At 38.9% G+C, this 24,970-nt stretch overlaps 1 protein-coding gene across 2 annotated transcripts in view; it reads right to left on the reverse strand.

The window, feature by feature from the left end:
- The window catches only part of pcdh1a (protocadherin 1a), an 85,157-nt gene that overhangs the window by 57,957 nt on the left and 2,230 nt on the right, over positions 1-24,970 (reverse strand). Inside the window, exons 2-4 of one of the 2 annotated variants that reach the window (XM_040151149.1) lie at positions 17,739-18,553; positions 14,600-16,786; positions 8,652-9,067 (exon numbers count right to left, since the gene is read on the reverse strand). In XM_040151149.1, the coding sequence (XP_040007083.1) occupies positions 8,936-9,067; positions 14,600-16,786; positions 17,739-18,533 (3,114 nt within the window). In that variant the 5' untranslated portion in view covers positions 18,534-18,553 and the 3' untranslated portion in view covers positions 8,652-8,935. Of the gene's footprint in view, positions 1-8,651; positions 9,068-14,599; positions 16,787-17,738; positions 18,554-24,970 lie in introns of those variants that run through there. The other variant, XM_040151148.1, reaches the window with a different exon arrangement.

Genomic DNA, 24,970 nt, shown 5'->3' on the forward strand with positions numbered 1-24,970 from the left:
TAACAGCAGCTATGCCCCCTGAAAACCAAGGGAAAACCATGCTTGTTATTAGATACTGGTGCAACACAACTTGGAGACACCAGGAGGGCAACAGTGAAGGTGCTGAGTTGTCATGCCAAGAAAATCCCAAAAGGGTGAACAGTTCCATGCAAGAGAACCTTAAACTGCCAACAACAAGAGAAGAAGCGGCAGGCCAGGCAGAAGAGGCATACAAGCCAGCCAAATACTATCACCCCCAGCCTCACAAGAGGATGCTGTGTCGCATGGGTTACAAAAGAGTCCTGCGGCTACAGGACCAAACCTATTGTCCCCAGGGAACGGACACAAAAAACACCCAAAGGGGACAAGTACAAATATCCTCACATCTGTAATTGAAGCACACAGGGCCAGGTTCTGAGGTTGTGGGCAAGTTAGGTGGAAGGTACACTGTGTGTTGAAATCTCCCTTAAAAGCTTAATGTTTTGCTGAGTAAAATGCATCTTTGTGACATGCTCAGCCTAGCTTAGCACAAAGAATGGAGCAAGGGGGAACAGCTAGCCCCTGTCAAAAGTAAAAAAAGAAGGATAAGTCTTTCTAAAGACTACAAAACTATCTTATTTACATTTTGTGTCTTGATAGTTGGCAAGCAAGCCAGTCATTATTACATCGAACTGTAAACTAGACTTCCTCCGTCATGAACGCACAAATGTGGCTTTAACTCCTAAGATCCTATCCTAAAAGATCTACATATTCATTTTGAGGTTTTTACAGGTGTTGTAGCCTGTTAACAACAGAAGCTGCTCTGGCAGTTCTTACGAGTTAAATAGTTAGAACAATTAATTCAAGGAGATTGCAGTTGTATCTAAATGTCTAATTGCTTAACAGCTGTCATAAGAGTTGGATGTGTCACAACATTCTGCAGTTAAATGAAAATTTGACATAATTGTAATAGTCTTACAATGTCACAGATGTTAATGAAAATCTTTGCAGTTCCACTAATAAAGTAAAACCTTTGTGAGAAATCCTAATGCAACTATTCTGATGTAACATTTAAAATGTTGAGCACATCAAAATTAATGAGATTCTATCCTTTTGACAATTTTCTTTTTCTTCCTCTGTCTTTGCTCCCTTTAGTTAAAAAGCATATGAGCAGTGAGGTCTCTAATCAGAAATGTAAATGGCATGGTGGCACTACTATAGTCTTAGCCCCATTCATTTAGCTTTCACTCGCTTACAGTACAATTCAACATCTTATTTATAACACTGAAACACTCATATTTATGGATTAGATGTTGGTATGAAGCCAAACTTGTCATCACCCTTTTTATATATACCAGTAACAAGATATATGAAAAGGCCTTGGTGAATGCCAGAAATGCAGTGTTGCAGATTCATAATAATTTGACTTTACATCATCAATATCTGATATATTCATGCAATTAAAAGGTTCACAAGTTACAATAGCCGTCTGCAAATGACACTGTAAGAGACATTATGGGTGAAAAGAGGAGACAGTGACAAAAGAATGCAAAATACCAGAGGAATTAGGAGAGTATAACCACTTGTAATGTAAAACAGAAAATTGCACTGTGGAACACTTAAGGCGTTTCAAGTGGTTTCCCTTCTTCCAAAGTTTATCTCAAATTTTGTAACACTGTTTTGGAAATCATTATTTTCATATAAATACCAGAAAGTACTTGAAGACTGAATACATTCAATTTATGATACTTAGACTAAATTTTCTTTCTGTTACAGGATTATGAATGGATCTTTGTGCCATATAACCCTTTAGGGGATAACATTCCAAAAAATAAACTATCTTGGTCCCCGCAGCATATAGAGCATAATCCTAAAGGACAAATTCATAACTCTATTCAGAGCAATAGTCATGCAATAGATAAATTCAATAGAAGTGCATTACATTTACCATGCACAAGAACCAGTTATATAGTCTGTATAATCTGTGTAATTTACATAAATGCAATTCAAAGACTGTATTTCATTTTCACGTTTTAATTCATCATCATCCCTTCTTAAAAAATGTATTTAAAGCAATATGACAAAAACAAAAAAAAAGTACTTGTGAGTGAGGTTGTAGAAAAAAAATGAATTAATGAGTTCCTCACTTGCTGCTTTTAACTATGAGAGAAAAAAAGCATAGCACACATGAAATTAATCATTGCTTCACAACAGTTTGTCACAAGAAGAAATGTTTCATCAAAGATAATTAAACAGCATTCATTAGGCAGTGCTCCAAAACGGGAGTATGCGGCTGTGACACATCATATTGCTTCAAAACTTGGTGTACACATTTCTAGCTGTTTTATCACTGTTTATTAAATGTCTTTGAAAATCTCCCAAAAAGACCAAATGGTAAATATTCCCACAGAAGTGCAACAGAAACAGTCATTTTTGGCCAAGTCAGGGATTCACCTTTGACTTGATCTAGGATTTAGAATTTCACACTCGCTATGAAAAATGTGTCTGCCTCTGGAAGATTTGGGTCAGGCTCATCAGACGTAATAAGCAGCACTCTAATCACATGAGAGTCAGTATGCTGCAACCTCACAGCTGTATGCACTTGTTCCAATCGAAGGAAGGTGAAAGAGCCGTTGCTGGCTGAAGAGCGTGTTCAGACAGTTACAAACGACTGAGTGAAATCTCAGCTGGGACCTGTTTTAGCTGAATAATGCCTATGCTAATTTATATTTAGTGTGATAATGTGCATTATTTGGTGGTCTGCTAAGTAGAAAAATAATGGGATAATTATATAGTTACAGCAGCTGTCACCAAACATCACTGAATTCAGGGATGATTAAGACATATGACTATGGCGATTACGTTTTGAAACCATGTTGCAGACATGTAGCAAAAACGCTGAACACATAAACCACTGCTTGTTGTGCAAGACTATCCGACACATAGCTCTGAATAAATATCCTAATGAAAACATGGCAATTCAGTGACAAATCAAATAAGTTTTACACCATCTTTAACTGTGCACCTTTGTGGCTGGCTAGTCTTAAAGGTGTCTGTGGGCCAGAGCACTTCCCTAATGGACCTTAATGGGTTTTATGGTGCACTGAAGGATTCTAATGGGGGCAGTATGTCTGATGGGGATGCTGCTCCCTGGGCCTCCTGGGCCCTGTCTAGGTTCCTAATGTGACCTGAAGAGGAGAATACATAATGTATCGCTGTCTCTCTAAGTCAGAGGTTAATATAGTTAAAGAAAGCAGAGACTTTTAAGGGGTGAAAAGAGGGAAATGTGAGGTTATGAGAATGCGTAAGAGCAAAAGACACGAAAAGAGAAGCCCAGGAGTTAAAGCAGCGGGAGAAAAAAATACCATGGCATATTATTGAGGGACACTTTGGTGCTAAGCTGCTTATTGATAAAAGCACTAATCTGCCTGGCAGAAGGTAAGAAGGCTGGGATGTGTGGTGATATAATATCTCAGCTAAAGGCAATGCCATCAGTGAGCTGAGCCTCCACACAGCTTTACCTTAAGGAGTTACTCATTTTATTTTATTTTCTACATAAAAGACAGAATCTGACCATGTGCCACTCGCCAAACGCATACATACAAGCCAGAGGAAAAACGAGAGCAGATCATTATGAACCACTGGCTTTTCATCAGACATTTCATCAGACTTGATCGATACGGAGAGACCATCACTTCTTAATACATATATAGATCACTTGCACCACTTTAATTATTTTCTCTCTACATCAAAGAGCGAGTCAGCATTGCTGAGCATTTTGATGACATCTAGAAGACTCTTAGCTGGCAGTCAGGGCTAGCTGCACAGAAAGTACTTGCCATTCATCAGGAAGACTTCTGTCATGGGTCCTTTCACCTTTAAATCAATACATTGTCACAGTATTAAAATATGATTAATTCATAGTTATTACATTAAAACTGACATGATACATGAAACATTTGGTTGGAGACGCTCTCTATAGCCTGCTGTTAATCACCTTTCCATTTCGCACCAGCGCTGGCGTACAATGCCAATAAAATCTTTTTAAAACAACAGGCGAACTGGAAGTAACAAGTTTCACACTATGTTAGTATTTTCATCGCCATAATCAACAGTATAAGCCCAGCATCACACTTCGTTGTTATATTTTTTCAGATATTGTAAAGTCTTGCGCAAAACAATGACAATGACAATGAAAAAAAAATCACAACTTCCCTCTGCAGAGAACAATGTGTGGAAAGTTAAACAATTCAGCTCTTTACAGGTAACTGGGGGAAAAGGGACCTCCAGATAGTAGTAATTGATTAGTTATACCTTACATACTGAAAGTTTACTTCTCTTTCCTGCACATGGTCTTAGCCCATTTTAAACACGTCACAGTCCTGCCACACCAACACTACAGACCAACCAATGTCAGACGGTGAGGTGCAAATGAAATCAATCCCTTTGTCCTAGTTCAAAGGATGGTTCTCTCATTATGGCAAGCCTGGTAATTGAAGTCATTTGCTTCTCTGCTGTCTCTGTTAGCCTCACCATGCTGATCATCCCTCCAGTTAAAGGCTTTTTTTATTGGGGCATTTTCAATACATACCCTCTCTGTTACCTAGAGTAGTGGGAAACATCTAAATATTACCTGCTCACAAAAGTGTTGCAAAATAACCTCTTATCGCCAGCTATTTTTTTCTGAGGATAAAATGTTTTTATCATTTTACATGTTACAGTTACTGTACTTCAGGTCAAATTAACTATAATTCCTTGATAAAATAAAATAATAGAAAAGATATACAGGAACCAAACTTTTACAACCACTTCAAGTACTAGTCTACTGCTACTCTGTTACTACTGTTACTTTATGTTAAGGAATTCAATATGCAAACACTCCGAAAAGACCTTTGTGCCTTCAAGATAGTTAAACAGATTAAGAGATTTTGGGTAAGACAGTATCAGGTACTGTATATTTAAATGACCACATCACACTTAGTGAAAAATAGGTAACTGTATACATCATATACTGTATATAGACAATGCTTTCCAGTGCAGTGAATTTTGTCAATCAGTGACACAAAATGTTACCTACTGTAATTTTAATCTCAGCCATTTGTAGTTTATGTATTAATTCAATACATTTTTCAGTACAATTTACCCAATTTTGACTTTTCAGTGCTGAATATGTAAACCCAGGCGTGTCCAACTCCACATCGTGATCCATGGATTCTGATTTTCGGTGAAGTCTATTTTTAATCTTCTCCCCTCTGCTACCTGGAACCTGCCGTTAAGTCTGGCACTTCCATTGGTCTGCTGTTGTAAAGCCAGAAATCTTCATACTAATGAGCATCACATACATCAAATAGGAAATGACTTGTTAAGATACAACAACGTAAAGAAAATGTGTTCCTCCAAGTGTCAACAGTTGACTGGCCTCTGAACAATTAGGATGTAACTTGATATTGAGGCACTTCAGTCCAGTGAACATGAAAGAAGACGGCTTCAGAAGGCTACATAGAGGGTGCCAGGACATTGTAAATGTGCTGAGTATAGCAGCTGGTCTGTGGAAACTGTTTCCTCATAAGCCTTGATTATTGAGCTGTGCCATCTTTTATATTGTGCAGAGCAAGATTGTACAGCTGACATCCGTCTCCGTCTACTGTAACTCAAGGTAACACACATCCTCTCTACCCTGGCAAGATACTTCAAAGGACGTCTAGGGAAGTTATGTGAATATTTTTGGCCTCTTTATCTCCACCTGCCTAGCCCAGTTTTTAATAGCAATGAGCAGACACACCAAAGAAGATATGAAGGGGTGGAGTTTAAGGATTTTATGCACTAGCCCACTAAACTTTTACAGTAAAATTATTACTAGACCAGTAAAAATAAAGTAATATTCAAGGCAGAGCAGTTGGTCATGGTTTTATTGATTTTATTAGTTTGAATATGGTCACTCGCTTGGACATGAACCCCTTCTTGTCTGTTGCAGTGCTGTCTTGTGTTTATGTTTTATTCACAACCAAAGAAGTTTCATTTATTTCGTACACACCTAGTATTTCCAAGGCTTCCAGCATTCCAAAACCACCCTAACTATTTTTTTTCCTTACATTTTGGAGGACAGTTTCTTTTCCAAACGTAGTGGTGTGTTTGCCGTCAATGAGCTAAATATCTATAAAGACGCCTGCCTGTCTGTAATGCAACTGCACATGTTTGGCTGCTGGAGCTGTGGCAGCAGCTCCAACAGGCAGGTCAGAGAATAACCCTTTGATTTTAGGGATAAGCAACTGAATCAAAAAATGAAAAACATAAATTTCTTTTACAGTGTATGTGGCTGAGTGTGGCTTACCAGCTGGGTTGATGAGCAAAAGCAGACTCAAGGATTTTTCAGAGATATGTATGCAACTAACACCTAAAGACCACTGCCACAAAAAAATTAGGAAAAACACTTTTATTAAGACTGTGTTACCCACCTGAGCTTAAAAAAAAATCTTAACACTTCTCAGATGTCTGCCCAGGTGATATGTTAAGGCTGTCAATGAAAATAATTAGACTTGACATTATTCTATTACTTTGTTCACTTTCAGGGTTTCTTGTCTTTCCCGTTATGCTTCTTCTCATAGCCAACAATTAGTTGGTATTGACAGATTGACACCCAAACAAAACAGGCATCCAGCATAGTTGCATTTCAACAGATTTTCTTATTTTTCCTCAATATCCAGCATGACTTGAGATATCTGAATAAAGGACAGATTCATCATTTCAAAAGCCTTGCAAATAACATAGGTGCCATCCACTGCCAGCATGTGGCCATTTTTTTAATATTTAACTAAATATTAACTCTGTGTCGGATTACTGATGATTAGGAATTTTTGTAGTCTGTTGATAATACCCAAATTTAGTAGCAGTTAGTTCTCTTAATGAAAAACACCAATACAGATTACTTTTTCAAAGGAAAGCAGTTGCTTTTAAGATTCTCATCTTCTGATATTAAATACAACTATTTCAGAATTTTCAATCTTGCATTAAAATTTCTGTTAATATTTCTATGTGCACAATAATCTGAATCATTTAAGTATGTGTAAAAAATACTTCATTGTGTAAAAAATACTTCATTAAATTAAATGAAATCAAATACTTCATTTAATTTAATTTTTGTCCCAAGGAAGGGAAGGGAAGTAAAAAAAATGAAATTTGAAGCACACAGTATTTAAAGGCTAACAAGAGTCATGTTGCCTTTTGCATAGTCTCCCGCTCTTTCCTCTTCAGCTTCAGACAGACACCTTCAGACACAGACTCTGTTTCTCTTGTTTCAGTGTTTTCAGGTATCTCCTGGTTCTGCCCACTGTTTGCTTCCACTGTAGATCACCTGGTCCTATGAGCTGTCTACCGAGCTACTACTCATCAGGAATTAGTCCCAGTATTTGTAGAGTGTTGCTCACTACCAGGTTACGTTACCTTTCTGCTTTAGCATTCCGGCCATTCCTCTCGTTACATATTTGTCCGTTAACCTGCCTGACATCTTCACAATTTGCCCGTTACCTGTATGCCTGCAACTTGCCTGACTACCAGTTGTTGATATCTTGCCTGTCTCCCAGTTCAACTGTGTTTGACTGAACCATTCTCTTTGTTGCAGGCTAGACGACTTTTGTCTGCACTTGAGTCCAACTTTCAATTACCTGAATCTGACTGTAGGATGTGGCCAAGGTATTTACCATGGAGGAGGGATAAAAAGGGAGATGAAGCGCTATGACAAAACAAGTCCACTTTGCGCATTGTTTTGTACCCTCATGTTATGTGCTTTAATTAACAGTGCAAGATTTCCAAGTCAAATGTACTCAAACCTATGAAAGCTTCCTCTTGAGATTCTGCTCTTGTCATCTTTATGACTTTGTTTGATCCAGCCATGCCTTAGCTCCATCAAGGCTGGATCAAAGTACCATACACTCATTACTGGATTCTGCTCTTAAAACAGCCTTTCGGTGTTTGTTTCCATGTCAGAAATGTCACCTTATCTAAGCCAAAAATGATGATTTTCTTCCAACATGCTTTCTGGTTGATGTTTTAAATTTAATAGGCTACTGTAACTGTAACTCATGCAGCCAACCGTATACTTTCTTTATTATACAATTACATAAAACTGCAGATTTTTAGATAAATTGATATATAAAATGTTTAAATGCTCCTGAAAAACCTTAAAGCTGTATTATATGCAAGTTCTGGAAATCCAGCTAACAGTAGCGTGAGACTCGAAAGCAAACCGCTCCACCCCTCCCACATCTTCCTCTCCCTTCTCCATTACACTCCGTCCGGCCCTTAGCCTACAACCTCATCGTGTTCGCCGTCTCAGCTAATGCAGGAATTGGGAGCTTGCTAGCCTGTGAGTCAGCCATACTGATGTCTTCCAGTAGATAATACTAGCTTGAAGCCTTGATGTCAGATGAATAGTAGACCAGAAGCACATTCATGTATTGATTGACGGCCGCGAGCCTGTCCATATCAAGATATGTTTGGAATCTAGTGTGACTAGCTGATTTAACTGAAGGTATGTAGGTCTGTCTCTCTCCCTGTGTGTGTGTGTGTGTGTGCGTGTGTGTATGTGTGTGTGCGTGCGTGCGTGCGTGTGTATACAGTACATATAGACGCACATACACACAAACACACACACATATACTGGTGATGGTATATACACTGGCTTTAATGTTGTGGCTGATCTTTGTATAACTGTACTAGCAGCAATTCAAACAGGTAGTATGTTGTAATTAAAAAAATACATTGAGCACTAGGTATACCTTGTATATACCATTCATTTAAGCAGGTTTGGAAACCCAGTAGTGTTGTTAAGATGTGAAATGGCAGCAGTATTGGTGACTAAACAATATACAGTATTTTCAGTACAATGCAGTGTACAATGCAACATGCTTTTATGCCATAAAACAGTAAGCAAAACATTCAGTACAGGCAAAGCAAATTATTCCAGCATCCACAATGCTTTTCACCTCACTTTCCTTCCAGCCTTCTTTTTCTGGGTAATCAGCCAGGGCAAATATGTGGTGCACAAAGAACCGTGTGTGTGGGTGTCCATGTGTGCGTGTCGGCCTTTGTGTGTTGCGCCTGTTTGAAAATACTGGAAGGCAGATTGGAAACAGAGATAGGGAAAAGATAGGGAGAATAAGTCAGCTGCACTCCTTAGTTTCTCAACTATTCACTGAAATGCAAATGACATATTTTCAATGATTTGTAGTTATGGTCTTGAGTACAAATAAGAGAATAATGTGTCACAGTCCCGTAGAACAAGTGCAAATTTTGCCTCCGGCCTCGTCTGTAATACACCTCTGCTGAGTTCAAACAGCAGTATTGGGCTAAATTGGGCTAATCCCAGCTCAAAGGGATGCCTAAAGTTCACAAAGTGTGGGCCCTGCTTAACAAAGAAGCAGGTTAATTAAGACTCACATGGACTCACTCTACCCACTTTCCTGCTCTAAGAATCCACTGAATTGGTTTTAGGTAACTATGGACAGGAAAGGAGATAAACCAGTAGCCTACAGGGGGACAACACTCATCCATTCTGGATAAATTAAGCATTTTACTGCTGTGAATGTACATAAAAACTGAATTTACAGCTTTTCAAGCAGGCACAATTGTTCTGTGTTCCATACTAATCACACTATGTTTTGTTCAAATGTAGAATTCTCACAAAGTGAGGCGTGAAAAAAGGTGCCAGCTCTTGGACCCAACAGGGCTAATTATCAGCTCTAACGGCTAATGTGAGTCACTGGTTTCTCCAGTAACCATGATGCAATATCACACATTCAAAGATGACAAGAGGGGAACTAACATCTACAAAGATAGATGTTATAAAAGGTGCACAGACCTCCACATTTATTGTTTGAGAAATGTAAAGCTTAGCAAGTCATTCCTAGATACCAATGTGCAGCATCAGTGTGACAACTAAGTGAGACATTAATGATGACTAGGACTGCAAATATGATTTAGCCTAACAACATATGAATTTAATTGAACAAATCACTCATAGGTTCAAACATACATTTCTAAAAGAATTCCATAAAACTAAATTTAAATGAGAAAATGTTTGTGCATGTTTTTGGTTTATATTAACATATGATGAAGTTAATATAATATAAAGTTAGTTTTCGATTGTAATTCAGGAACAACTGCAGTGTCTACTCAGATACTCTACACTGCAAATGACATGCTGTACACCATGCATTTTAACAGCAAAGGATATTGCCAAATTGCTAATTATTCCTTTGAAATATGCACGTTACTCTATGTAAATGCCTACCCAGGCTCAATAACAAATTCGTGACGTACACCTGAGAATAGTTTAAGTTGCCAAGACCCTGAGGAAAATTCCCAATGTCCCCACTTTAATTACAATATTATTCAGACAGGTGCGAGCTGTATGAAAGCAACTGTAAGGACCTCTATTCAACACAAGGAAGATACAGCAGCTTATCAAGCAGAGAGCTCATCTGGTTTGTTTAAATCTAGTATAGAAACCTTTTGGGTTGGTTGGATAGTAAATTTGCACATATTTCTTTCTTTTTTTTTTGCCAAAAAATAGGTTGTCTTATCTGAAAGAGTAGAGAAAATGGCTCAGTTCTTTTTTTGATTTTCTAGCTGTTGGTGGGCTTTCACCACCTACCAGTGAAATATTTTTTTATGTAGCATTTCACACATTCAGATTAGTGTGTGGTATAATTCTATAAAGTGCTGACAAAGGAACACAGAGAACAGGAGTCCATCTAAATCATCCTCACATGGGCCTATCATTTTTCTCTCCATTCGTGATGCGACGGTACTCCATCTGCACCGGAGCTGTGAAACGGTTGGCAGCAAAAAAGCACTGTCCATGGTTCTGAATTTCATCGGTTCGATACGCATACAGTACATGACAACTGTTGGTTACAACTGTGGTTAAGGGTTTCGGATGTCTAAGTATGTTTCTGGCATTTACTTTTTTTTTGTTTTTTTTGGAACAAGCATTTTCGAAAAAAGGATTTATTTTGAGTTTGCTGTGAAGCAAAGGATATTTTTTGCCCAACTGCCTTCAACTGTGTTTAGAAGCAGTATGTCTGTGGTAATATATTATATCCCAGAAACTGCATTTCAGGAATTCTGTGCCAAAGTGGGTTAATCTAAAGCAATTAGAGGGCTGCAAAATTCTCTACTGAGTCTTGGGAGAAGATGAAAACGTTTCTGAATAGATAACAGTACTATCTCCTAGTGTAGAAAACAAACCAAATATGGCTTTGCACATATAGTTGGCACATGTTTAGATAATAATGTGATCTAATTAGGACATCTTAAATATCTGTTGGGGTTTTGGCATCCTCAACAAGCCATTCTATAGTATACAATATTTAAATATTCCACAATCCAGCCTGTGGCTGTTCTCAAGGTTGGCATTTATAAATGCAGACATTTCTATAAAATGAAAACATCCTCTGATTAAAAAATAAATAAATAAATATTACTTCTAATGTCTAAAAAATAAATCTAGAGTTAAGTAGGTGCAGCAAACAAGGCTACATAGTATATCTCAATAAATATTAGCGCATTGAGACACACAATACAGTATCTATATTACTTGTCTCTATTTTTAGTTTTTGTACATTTGTGTTGAAATAATTTCTATACATCATACATCCCTAACCTACCACTATCTACCAAATCTACCACTTTTGCACATGCATACATTTGCAAAAATTTGTCAATGAGGGTCCTCTATATGGACTGTGTGGACCCTCATTGACACGATGTATTTCCTAGTACCTAATCTTAACCTTAGCCCTCATGACAACATGTATAGCCCCAAACCTACCCTAATCCTAATTCTAGCCTTTACTCTAGGAAATTAGTGCTTTAAAGAAGTGGAGACTGCCCAGCATATCATCAAGTTTTGAACATGTCCTCAATTTCAATGTCTACAACTCAAACTAGTGCTCAATAAGCACAAGAGCACGCACACACATAAAGTAAATTTTATAGTTCCCAGATTAGACTGCTTTAGTTTGTTGTACAGCAACTAGGATTTCATCCAACAATAGATTGGTGTCTGTAAGTGAACCTTTAATTAAAGCCTGAGGGAGTTGGGGAAAAAAAACTGATAATGCTACAGATAGTTACAGAGCTAAATTCTGTTTGTGGTACGATTCTTTTCATAAAATCATTTCATAACAACAGTTTCATTATAAATGCTCATTACATTTTATGTGCTCACAATTCGTTTATACATAAGATGTAACTTTTCAGGCATAATATCAAGAAGTTTAGTACAAACCAAGACACCTGACCACATTCCCATTGAAAAGCCATTGTCGAGAGAAGCACAGTTAATTAAAGCAAGGGCACCACTCTACATCTGTCACATCACTTGGCAGTTACTTTAATTATATATTTTGGTCAATCTGTTCTTCCTGATGTGAGAGAGGATGCCATACATGAGACAACATCTGCTGAGGTATGTCACATGAGCTTCAGCATCTGTCCATGTTTTTACACAGCCTGTCAATCAGTTGAGTCATGTCTCATATGCATTTATGTTGTCATATTGAGAAACCACAAACTTTGTCAAGTGCTGAGAGCCTTACATCTGTGCCGCAGTTACAATTAACAGTCTTACAAGACGGAGCAAATCTACATGCGCACGTGGAGATTGGCACTACACACAAATACCCAGACACACCCTGTGGCTTGCAGTCATTTTGGTCCCTTATGTTGTCCATCACGGAGACTGGTGACTGTTCTCTAAACTGACTCCACCCACAAAGGCTTGTGATCACCTAAGCTGTCAGCTAGCATCTGCTGACACTACCAACCAGCAAACTGTGAGGCTGGCTCAGAAGATATCTCTACAGAAATTGTGTCACCTACACGTTTTTGCTAATTTTTATGTGGAAAACTTTATCTGCAAAGCCTTGGAGAATGCCAAATTATTTTGTATGTATTACACAGTGATGTCATATTTGGAAGTGTCTTGAAAGCCCATGTCAACTCATCTTGAAGGAAAATAAATTGTATACTTGAATGTCAAATATTTCCAGTACAAAACGATGACTATCTTTTGAATGCCACTGTAGCAAAACTAATATTGCATTCATAGAGCTAGTTATTACTTGTGTGATTCACAAATATCTCTCTCAGTACAGTTCAGCAGTATCGGTCATGTTAGGTTGCTGATCATGGTTGTACTGTGTTTGTTTGAGAGGGAATGCCGCTGTAGTAGGCAGTCTTTAGATTTGGGGGTACTTTGAAGTTATGTAATACTGTTTTTACCTCCAACTGATACTGGGTATTTTTTTGCTCATGTTGAATGAAAGTTGAGTACTGTCATTATTTGGAAAAGAGAAGCATTACAATAGCCTGTGTATTACTGTGTTAATAAACTGATGGGATCAAGACATCCGGACATTTTGCAGTACTGTACACAGAATACTATAAATAGTATTATATACAGAATGTTACACTATTTAAGGATTATGGTAGTCTGCCTTATCCCCCTGCACACACACACAAATATGAATCTACACTTTAGTCCAAGACTCACATTCACACGCTTGCAGATGACACAGAAACCTAGAGACACACTAGCTTGGTGTCCCCAGACTTTACAGTTTTTCTGTTCGTAATCCCCTCTGAGTCTATTAATATTTCTGTTTCCATGGCGATTCAAACCTTGCCAAATGTTCTAAGGATAAGAGGAGATAAGAGCATAAGGAGCAGGGAGATAAGAGAAAGTGACCTGCAGAGATCAGTGCACTAGAGGTCAGGCAGAAGAGCAGAAATAAGTCACTCAAAAATGGACTTTCCCTGCTAAACACTGCCAACCTGATGAAAAAACAAAAAATGAAGGGCCATCGAAGGTTTCTAGCAGTGCAACAGATGAACACAAACCTGGGGTTAAAAATTTTTGCTGCAACTTTCTTTGTGCATCCAATTTCACCCTCCAGAGAAGATACAGAGAAGATACATGGCAAGACAAAGAGTAAGACAGCATGTCACTGCATTTAATATTGAGAGAAATAATCGATACTATATTCTGTTATAATTAGAGTCTAAAAAACTATACTTATCATAATCACATTATTTCCAAAGCATATTATTGTTGTCCATGTGACCAGAAACTTTTTTTTTTAGTGGCAACTAGAATTGAGGGCAACACAATTTGAATTCAGTTTAAACAAGTGTTATGTTTTCAAATAGGAGTAGAAGTTTTGTCTCTTCTTAATCTGTCATTTCACACATTATGTGCAGTTCTGCAGACAATGAAATTTTGAATAAGTGAGAAGTGACAGTAACATATGTCCAATAAATGTTTTAGTATCATTTCGCAATTTTACAATCCGGACTGATGGCACAACAATAACAAATTCATTCAACATACAAATTCAGTATCATGTTATTGTCTTTTAATTAGATGATGACATATTACTGCAGCTGACAACATGGTCCTAAATGAGAGTTCTTCACTCTTTAAAATGTTTTAAAACTGCTGCACACAATAAGAACCCATACTGTGTATGAGTTCAAAAATTGAACTGTCCCTCTTCAATACCCTGAAACAATCTGACACCATCCACTCTTCTAACAGAATGTCTAGGCAGTAGTTAGATTTTGGAAGGCACGACTTTACCTGTTTGTTGTTGTACTTCGGTTGGCTTGTCTTGTAGCTGTAGTCTGAGTACTGGTCTGAGCCAGTAGAGTTGTCATCTCCGCCTGTTCCTACAAAGGTGTTGGCAGCGGGCAGGTCCTGGACAGCCTGATGCTTCTGTGAGGCTGAGGGGGATTGAGCCTGCAGCTGGATGGAGGGTAAGGGGGAGTTGGAGCGGTAGTGCCTGCCTATATCAGGGCTTCCTGGTGAATATGTTAAGGGTAGGTGTATCCTGGGGCTATCATTGACTCCATCAAGGTTGAATTTGAGACTCTTTTGAAGGCTGACCTCCTCCTCTTCCCCGAGTGGTTTTGGGGACTTCTGGGGTTTGCCTTTCCTTCCTCGTTTGCCTTTGGCATTCTTTGGTGCCTGTTTGGGTGCATATAAGTCCTTTGTTTCCTTTTTGCCAGCCTGATACCCACTCTTAGTTTCTCTCTGGATGCGGTGTCGAATAAATACCACCACCAAAATCAACATGACAACACCTGCCACACCAGCAAGGCTTCCAAACAAAATGTTACTACGCTGTGCAGCAAAACCATTGTCAGGATCACCAGCAATGTCCCTGTCCAGTGGAGTGTAAAGACTGTGTCCAACTAGGGCTTCCACTAAGCTGACATTTGAAATGGTTTCATTGACATAGATGTGGACCAGGGCAGTGGCATGACGTGCAGGCTTACCCCTGTCACTCACTCGCACCACTAGGCGATGTAGTCCACCATGTTTTCGGGTCATCTCCTTTGCTAGAGTGATCTCCCCACTGGAAGGGGATATGCGAAATAACTGGTAAGGGTTTCCACCAGCAATACTGAAGACCAGCTCTGCGTTAGGCCCGCTGTCCAGATCTTCAGCTTCCACTACCTCCACATGGCTATCTGGGGAGGCTAAGGGTGACAAACGCTTGAAGGAGGAATTGGAGGGCTTGGTGACCACAGGGTCATTGTCATTTTCATCCAGTACATTGATAGTAACACCCACATATGAAGATCTGGGTGGCTCCCCTCCATCCACTGCTTTTAGACGAAAAGTGTAGCTGCTTTCTTTCTCCCTGTCAAATGAAATGCTTGAGAGAATGGTGCCCGTTCCATTTTGAACAACAAACTTCCCTCCATCAGGCTCTACAGAGAGGCGAACACGTGCATTCTCACCCTTGTCCACATCCAGGACTGTCACCATGCCAACTGGACTGAGGGGAGGCATGTTTTCCAAAACTGAAAAGCTGTAGCCACTAAGCATGAACTTGGGGTCATTGTCGTTGCGGTCAAGGACTTTTATTACAACAGTTGCTGTTCCTTTATGAACAGGTGACCCTTTATCTGCTGCTGTGACCCGAAACTCATATCGTTCTTTATGCTCACGATCAAGTGGGCTTCGGGCTCTTACTTCACCCGTATTTGGGTCAATCTCAAATAGACCTTTGATGGATGAGTCTGCCACAATATTATAGAGGAGTTCCGCGTTAGTGCCACTGTCAGCATCCAAAGCTGTAACATCCAAAACCTTCTCCCCTGGTTGGTTTTCTTCAGGAAAATCTACCTCAAACAAGGTTGGGGAGAATACTGGAGAGTTATCATTCACATCGGTCACCTGCACCTTCAATGAATTTGTACTAGAGAGTGCTGGATTTCCAGAATCCACAGCCACAATCTCTACTCTGTAATCTCTAACCCTTTCATAGTCAAGAGGAGTGGTGGTCTGTAGGAAATACTTCCTCTTGTTGTCACTGGATGAGTCGCTGGCAGGGCGGAGCTGGAAGGGCACATCTCCTGCAACCACACAAGTGACCACGGCATTCTCTCCCTCATCCTTGTCAGACACTTGCACCAAAGCTACGGCTGTCCCCACTGGCATGTCTTCAGAAATGTTAGCCACTCCTTCACTGTGTGTCACAAGACCAATCCCACGAATCTCCACAGCTGGAGCATTATCATTTTGGTCAGTCACCTCAATGCTTACAAATGTCTTAGAGCTTTTAGGTTGAGGACCCTTATCCTTCGCCATCACATAGAAGGAAAGGCTGCTGATTTCCTCCCTGTCCAGTGGTCCTTTGACATAGATAATACCAGTGGATCGATCAATTCGTAAGAGTTTCGGCACTGGGTCTACTGCTTGGTGAAGGGTGTACTCAATTTCTCCATTAGGGCCCATGTCAGAGTCATTTGCTTTGACCTACAATTAAAGGGATTTTATGGTTAAAGGCATGAATTATGTGCAACAATATGAAGTCAGAATTAAAGGAAGCCAGTGAAGGAGTTTTTCTACTAATCACTGGTCAGTGAATGAATGAGTAAATTCATCAATGGAAGTCTGATCACTTAAAAGCACAGCGTGTTAACAGCTTTATTTAGGCATATTTCATTATTGCCCTTTCTCTCTGCTTTTGATGATTATGTCACTGGCCTTTTTTTCTCTTTTTCTTTGTCTCTTATTCCAGAAAATAGGCTACAATGTTCACATGAAAACATATGGTAAAATATTAGAGCTGTTATATCTTTCATGACAGTCAGCGCAATTTCACAGCAGTATGCAGAGAAAATCCTACACAGAGCATCTTGTTCCTACGCTCTGGCATTGTGTATCACAAACTCTATTATAATAGTAAAAGTATAATAGCACAACAAAGCAATAAGCAGCTTAATTACATGTACAAGCATAATGTGCAAATGGTATAATACTTCTAGTATTACTTTAAAATGCACATTATAGCAATAGGAGTAAATAAAATTTACATGTAAAAAGATATGTGATTCAACAAGAACTAACTGTGGCCTTGTTTTCCCAAGAATTCTGCATTAGAGATTAAATTTTGAATATTCAGTGTTGTAACTTTTTTTTAAAATATATTTTAAAGAACAACACCAAAGAATCCACATTATTAAAATCCACATTAAGACTGTATCTAGGCAATAAACACAGCACAAAAATGATGCATGAGATATTTTTTTTCTAAATCATCTTGATAAATGGTCTTACAATTGTTGTGTAACTGTGTTTCCTGGCAGGTGAAAATAAAATTCCAAATAGTATATTTAGCTGAAATTTTGTTTGCAATTTATCTTTGCACTCCAGACAAAAATTTGATTTAAAGTTATATAACAGAAGAATAGTAGTACAATCTTACCTGCAACACAGAGTGTCCCACTGGACTATTTTCCGAAACTTCAGCCTCATATGTGGACTTTTCAAACTTGGGAGAGTTATCATTGGCATCGGTGACTACAACTCTAAGCAAAGCACTGCTGTAGCGCTGTGGGTTTCCTCCATCCACTGCCTTTACTGTGAGGTCGTAGGAATCCTTTAACTCGCGATCCAGGTTGCCAAGCACAATCAGTTGTGGGAGTTTCCCTCCCCTGTCATCAGCCACTTGTAAACCAAATAGGGTTGCTGCATCTGGCCCTGCTGTCAGCGCATAGTCAGCCACGCCATTCCTTTCTGAGTCCCTGTCTGTAGCTAATGGTATGGAGAATAGTGCCCCCATGATCGTGTTCTCGGGAACAGAGATGGTTAGCACAGAAGAGGGAAATTGTGGGGTATTGTCATTGATGTCCTGTACCTCAATGCGTCCTTCAATTAGTCGTGGGCTCTGATTTTGTATCAGATCTGTGACTGATACTTCAAATTCCAGGTAGCAGGGCTTACCCTTAGCCAGTGATCGACAGTCTCTCAGGGTTTCCCTGTCTATGGGAATCTCTGTGGTGAAAATGTCTCCCGTCTTTCCATCGACACGGAGGTAAGGGGCACCCACCTCCAGCTTGTAGAGGTGACCCGAGTCTGGCAGTCCCTGGTCTGCTGCCAGGCTACCGATAAGAGTGTTGGGAGGCTGCTCCTCCTGGACCCGGTACAGGATACTGCCTTTAGCAGAGCCACAGTGCAACACCAGGACCCAAAACAGCACTACTCGTAAATTCAGTTCCATTAGGTCATCAGAAGATCTGCCTGTAAATGACAAAGAGAATCTGCGTCAAAATGTCGTCTCCTTTTGGAAATCACATTCGAAGTTTTAGCTATAAAATGCTTGGTAGCTGTAACAAGCTGTATAGGCAATAATTTAACTTTCATTTGAAAGGAAAATCACAGAATCCAAACAACAAGTCATAAACCAGAGTGATACATTTAGTCAGCAGGAAAAAAAAGCTTTCATCATTGTATTGTTCTTTCTGTTCAGTTATTTTGTCAATAAGTTGTACCAGCCAATACAACAACCCTGCAAGCACAATGTAATAATTAGACAACAACAACAACAACAACAACAAAGAGAAAAGAGGCATTTTTTTTAAAATGCAAACATAACTATATCCCTGCATGGTTTCTTCTCTGTCCCAGAGCTTCAATAGCTTCAATGAATGTCTCAACTTTACAAATTTCATGTAGGAATGAATGTAGGAACAAGATAATATATCTTGTGAGCTTACACACAAAACATACTTGAGGGCCAGTGTGGATTGTTTCAGCTGCGTAATCAAATAAAAATGAAATACAAAATCTCAGAGATTCAACACAGCCTGAGACTCATTATTTCAGTATTACACTACTAGACATTGAGTGGTGAAGCAATGTAGCTCAAAAATAACCTACGGTATAAAAATACCCTCAAAAATAAATCCTTACCAACCTGCCAAAATGTTGTCTATTGACAGAGCTAAACTGTTTTCTTTCATTACCAGAGGGGCCTCTAACAACAAGGGCTTGCATACTAAGGGTCATAGAGGAGTGAGGCCATTTCTTCTCATGCAGATTATGCAACGTGGCCATTATCATCACATGCAGCTTGCAACATTGCACAATACAAAAACTTCCATCCCCGCTCCATTGCTACTGGCTAGCTCAAACACTGCAATCATTGTTTGATTCTGAACCTTTCAACTCTGTAATTACGACCCATTATTTTAGTGTCTTCTTTGATCTGTATTCCCTCCAGCTGAAGAATTCTGGCTTTTTTCATGCTGCAATGATTTTAGACTATAATTATTTCATCTATGTGTGTGTGTGTGTGTGTGTGTGTGTGTGTGTGTGTGTGTGTGTGTGTGTGTGTGTGTGTGTGTGTGTGTATGTGTGTGCGCGCGTGCAGTGATCTATTGGTAAATTGAAATGGGAGCAGACATTGAGGTTAAGTATCAAGGTTCAGTGCTCTGGAAAACTTAGTGGGGGCAACATTTTACCTGTTTTGTGTGTGTGCTGTATCTGTGAGTGTCTACTCACTAATTATGTAGTGTTCATTCCTAAGCCTGTTTTCAGTGCGGACTGTTATTGCTACCCGGACTAGACCAGACCATATTAAGTACTTTATCTTAGTCACTGTCTTAACAAAACTGGTACAATGCAATTTTCTTACCTTTCCTGAATCATATTGCTAAAACTCACGCAAGCCTTTAAAGATCATTAGCAGACTAGTATCTCCACTTCTAGTTTAAAATGTGATGTTTAGTTGGAGCATTATGTTACGTTACAAATAGAAAAATGTTTCACTTCTTCGCAGATTTAAATTAATAAAATAAAGAAGAGTACAGGTACTGGGTCTAGTATCGGCCAATACCCTCAGTTTAGGGATTGGAGAAAAGTGGGATCAGTTCATCCTTAGTTTGTGCAGGTATGAGAACGACAGAAATATACATGAGTGTGAACAGACAGTGTTATTCTGAGCTCAAATCAGAAAATTCAGCATATCCTCAAATGAAAAAATGCTCCAGAGAGGTGCAAAGAAAAAATGTGTATTAAGCTAGACAGAAAACACAAATATACAGAAATCCAATGTGAAATCCAATCCCTTTTGAATACATTAAAATCGGAAGTCCAGGTTATTGATGTACTAATTGCTCAGTTATTGATGTGTTCCTCTTTACATTTGCAGGGGAGTCTCTAGTCAATGTGGCGTGAACGGTGGGTGTGTTTTCTGTGTGCAAGGGAAAAAAGCAGGAGTAAAAACATGATCAGGATACACACAAAGACACATTTGCTGTACCTGCAACTGACACTTAACATTCAAACATCACCAGTTATGATGTAAGTGAAGTATTAAGTGAAGGTAATTCTACATCTAATTGTAAATGTTTCATACTGCTGTCCCAGCTTATATCAAACACATGAGCTTGTAAAAAGGGTATGTTAAAAATCACTCAAACTGACAAAAGCATTTTATTGCAGTGATCTAAAGAGTCTGTACTCCTCTTACAAAACAATCCATTACATGATAGTAAAACCCAGAGACGAAACACAAGTCCAGAATGTTATGGTCAAATACTATGTACTTTGTCCTATTTGACACCTTCATCATTTTTCTTCCCCATCATCTCTTTCTTTTCAATATCCACTGTTTACTTTAAGTTTGCAAAATTATTTTTGAAGAATTGACCATCTTCAGAATGAAAACTATAATTAATTTTATACTGTTTTGTTTAGCTATAAATGTCCCCCTGCCATTACAGCCACTTCTAGAATGAATAGGCATGCTTTGATAGTGACATGATTGTTATGGCTGATGACACTCATGACTTAATGTCTTCCAGTTGGCCTAATGCCTGTCTTCCAGATGGCACTGTGCCTGGCAGCCACAGCGAATTGGTGTTCCTTCTTCTTTGTTTACATTTACATTAAAATTCATGTTGTTCATGAAATATGGGTTTTGCCATCACTCAGTGAGAATCTCTTATCAGTTGAATATTATTGACACCATGCCTTTGGGTTTTTATCTCACATTTCTCAGCTATCTCACAAATATTTTATCAAAAGCTTGACAGCATACATTTTTTTTTCCTCATCTCAAAGTACTCTGAGGTGGTGGCGAAGGGGAACTTGTGCTGAGATTTTTTACTATCGGAGGATGTTAGACTTCTTGGGCTGCTAGATGTCTCACCGAAGTTCACTACCTGAGCAACAAAATGGAGAAATTAGAACTGCTGAACACAACTAGGAGTGACATTTCCTGCATCTCAGCACTTTTTTCTTCAAAAAACTTGGTTATCATCTGCCATCCCAGATGGTGTGGTAGACCCACAAGACTACACACTGATTCAGGGAGATTGCAATACATAACTCTGCATAAAATCAAAGGGTATAACAAGAGGTTAGTTTTCCAGTGTGTTGAAATGTGTCACATTAGAGTGGTCAAACAGTCTAAATTCAAATAGTTTCTGTTGTCATTTACAGGATAAAGGTTTTAGCTTCTGTACGGACTAAATTCTACAATAAGAATGGCAACAAATGAGGCATATATTACTACTGGATCAGGCATCACAACACAAAAATCTTCAGGACGTGTGAGGCTGAGAAAGTAAAATCCTTTGGTTATTTAAACTCACCCTGATAACACCCAAGCACTGTGGAATCACTGCAAAAACATTTTTAATTTGTGCACTGACTACCCATTATAACTGGAAAATTGCAAGCTACTGTACTTAGCAGTAGCTACAGCTCAGGACAACTTAGACTTGGCTAATTCTTGGGTGACCTCTACTGTACTACAGGTTTTATGAGTGTAGTACACCACGTACTTCCTTGACGCAGAACTATTAAGGCTCTACACAGCCTAAAGAGCTCAAACGGCAATGTCCTTAAGCACTCGTATGCTGCAAAAAACATCCTGGTCTAATAGACAAACCAACAAGAACACTGAGCCAGACACTTATGGAGGTGCTGTGGAGTAACAAATATTCTGAATAAATATCTTCCAAATAGAATCAAAGCATCCACTGTCTGACTGAGGAGACAACTTTAACTCTACCAGTGAAGCAGCATTTAGCACATAGGCTCATGCTGTGATCATGCAATGGTCCAGATGGTTCCACAAAGAGAAAAACTGAAGGCAGCCTGTACCACAGTATGCAAGTGGACCTTCAAAGACAGTCTCAAACTGCCTGATGGGTCTACTGTTTGCAACATCTCCTGTGAAAATGTTTAACTTTGCAACAAAGAATGCAGTCAAGGCAAAATTGTTCCGCAATGGAGTTTAAGACACTGAGGAACATCACAGAGTAGGCTTACCATGCGACAAGAACACTGCAAGTCTAAGAAAAAGACTGGACTGGAGAGTCAGTGCTTCATGACTCATGCTCAGCATGGGCAACAGTCCACAGACTAACAAGCTGCAGGAGAAGCTCACCCAAGCATACCCCTTCACCAGCCAGTGACCTCTATAGATAAGAATGGCTCTAAGAGGAGGTGGTGCTCACTCCTTCCCACTGTGTCACCTAGGAGTCTGTTTTCACTTAGGGGTTTAGGTTTCACTTAAAAGTAGAAGTGTTGTGAGTGATAAATAACTGCATAACTGTTCTAAGCATAAAAAAGTGCTTACGAACAGCTTTTAAAATTGCTGTTAAAAAGAGAAAAAAGAGCCAAACATAGACAGAAAATTTGATATATTCAAACTTGCACATCCTTCTCTACTACAAATACACAAAGCTCAATAAAAGTGCAAAAGTGCAGGGACATATATTTTTTGTTTGCATGATGATACGGCCTTTCAATAACTAAAAAAAGGTGATCTGATTTGTTAGAAAATAAACTATGCAAAAGAAGACAAAGCAAAGATGTTGCGTTCACAATCAGAATATTGGAATAGTTGCAACAACTTCAAAAAAGGAAAAGAGAAAAGACTTGAAATTCAACAATGGATAAGGAGATGTCTCCTTACATTGTGGCTTCCTTTCCGTTCCTTCTGATCTCTCCCTTACCTCATGGACCTACCCATTTCCTCGATTGCCATTCTGAATGACAGTGAACTCCTAAATTCCTCCTAGCAACTGCTTACAGTCCTTTAACCCTCCACGTCTCCCTTAAGGCTCCATGTCCAGTATAAGTGCTGAAGGTGAAAGACTTCACTAGCAGCTAAACATCAGTCAAACTGCATGGTCTCACCTGGAGCCCTCACACAGTGCACCACCCAGCTAGCCCCACTGTTACAGAGAACACTTCAACTGCTACATGTCTACATTCAACGCCTCTTGTCGTGTCAAACTGTGTACAGTTGGCCTCATTCTCAATAGGGTTACAATTACTTGCCTTAATGATGCCAGGGGTGCTGATAACACCGTGGCATGATAGAACCCCGTTCATACAGTCTGACTCCTAAAATTGCTCCACAAATGTTTTGGTTTGTGTCTTTTGCAGCACAGATGGGAGGTTGGAAGGGATGATGGGAGGAATTAAAAATATAAGGTTAACTGTTGCATTCTAAGCTATGATTTTCATTTTTGAAAATCTTAACACAATCATAATACATTAATATGGTTGCTTAATGCCCAAACACGTTTTGATGAAAACGTTGTTGGGCGCAAAGCAACCATATGAATTGATTCTTAATACAGTAGCTGTGTGATTATCAAATAAATACATATACATATCGGTAGTCTAGACCAGTAGATCCTGTTCTGATATTATATTAGTTACTAATGTTTATGGATATTAGGGAAAACATAGGGTAGAAAACGTAGAAGTAAATTCTGTGTAGGAGATACACGTTAAAAATATATGAAAGTATCAAAGCAAAACTTAAGTCAAAAATAGTAAAATGGTAAGTGTGTAAAGTATGTAAGAACAGCTAATTGTTTCATCAGTTATGTATATCGCTAAAGTGAATAACACCATCAATTTATCATCACCATCATCTATTTACTGTGTCTGATATGGACATTTTGCAATTTATTTTTAAAGGAAAATAATTTCCAATTACATCATTTTCTTAAAAGGGATTAAAGGAGATTTGAAAAGTTCTGCTTTTTTAAATCTAAGATGTCTAAGCTGTTTTTTGGCTTGAAGGAGCAGAAGTGGGAAACCATGAAGCAGTGTGTGGCTGCACACCTTTGAGTGCTGCCATAATACATAAATAAAAACAAAAAAACAGGTATTTAAAAAATGAACAATATAGTTGTGTTGCTGAGCATGTGCCCCTGTCCTAGTTACCATAGAGACAGGCTATCTACTGACTGAGTCAACTCAGTGACTGACTGGGTGACATTTGCTCTTTAAGTTGGCCGCTCTACAGGTCCAGCAGAAATGACTCAAGCATAAAATTAACTGAAGCATCATTGTAAAATTACTAATATGTCAAAGGGTTAGGGTGGTGTCTAGACAAGAACTATCCAAGTATAGGAATCAAATAGCTTATTTTCTACAAATTGCTTATTCTTTGTAATAACTGCAGGGAAGTTTATGATTCAGCAGCACTATCAGTCATCCTCTTCCTCTGCAGAACCAGAATTTTCACCCGTTACCTAGTACAAATCAAGCTCAGGAAATTCGACTGTGGGATGTGCTTTTCGCTCCTTTGCTACAATGTGGAAAGATAATGGATGATTTAATGATTTTCTCAACTGATGTGATTTGATATATTGGCTGACTCTGCGCCTTTAGCTAGTACAA

The sequence above is a fragment of the Xiphias gladius genome, chromosome 17 (assembly GCF_016859285.1).
Source record: "Xiphias gladius isolate SHS-SW01 ecotype Sanya breed wild chromosome 17, ASM1685928v1, whole genome shotgun sequence".
Taxonomy (NCBI): Eukaryota; Metazoa; Chordata; class Actinopteri; order Istiophoriformes; family Xiphiidae; genus Xiphias; species Xiphias gladius.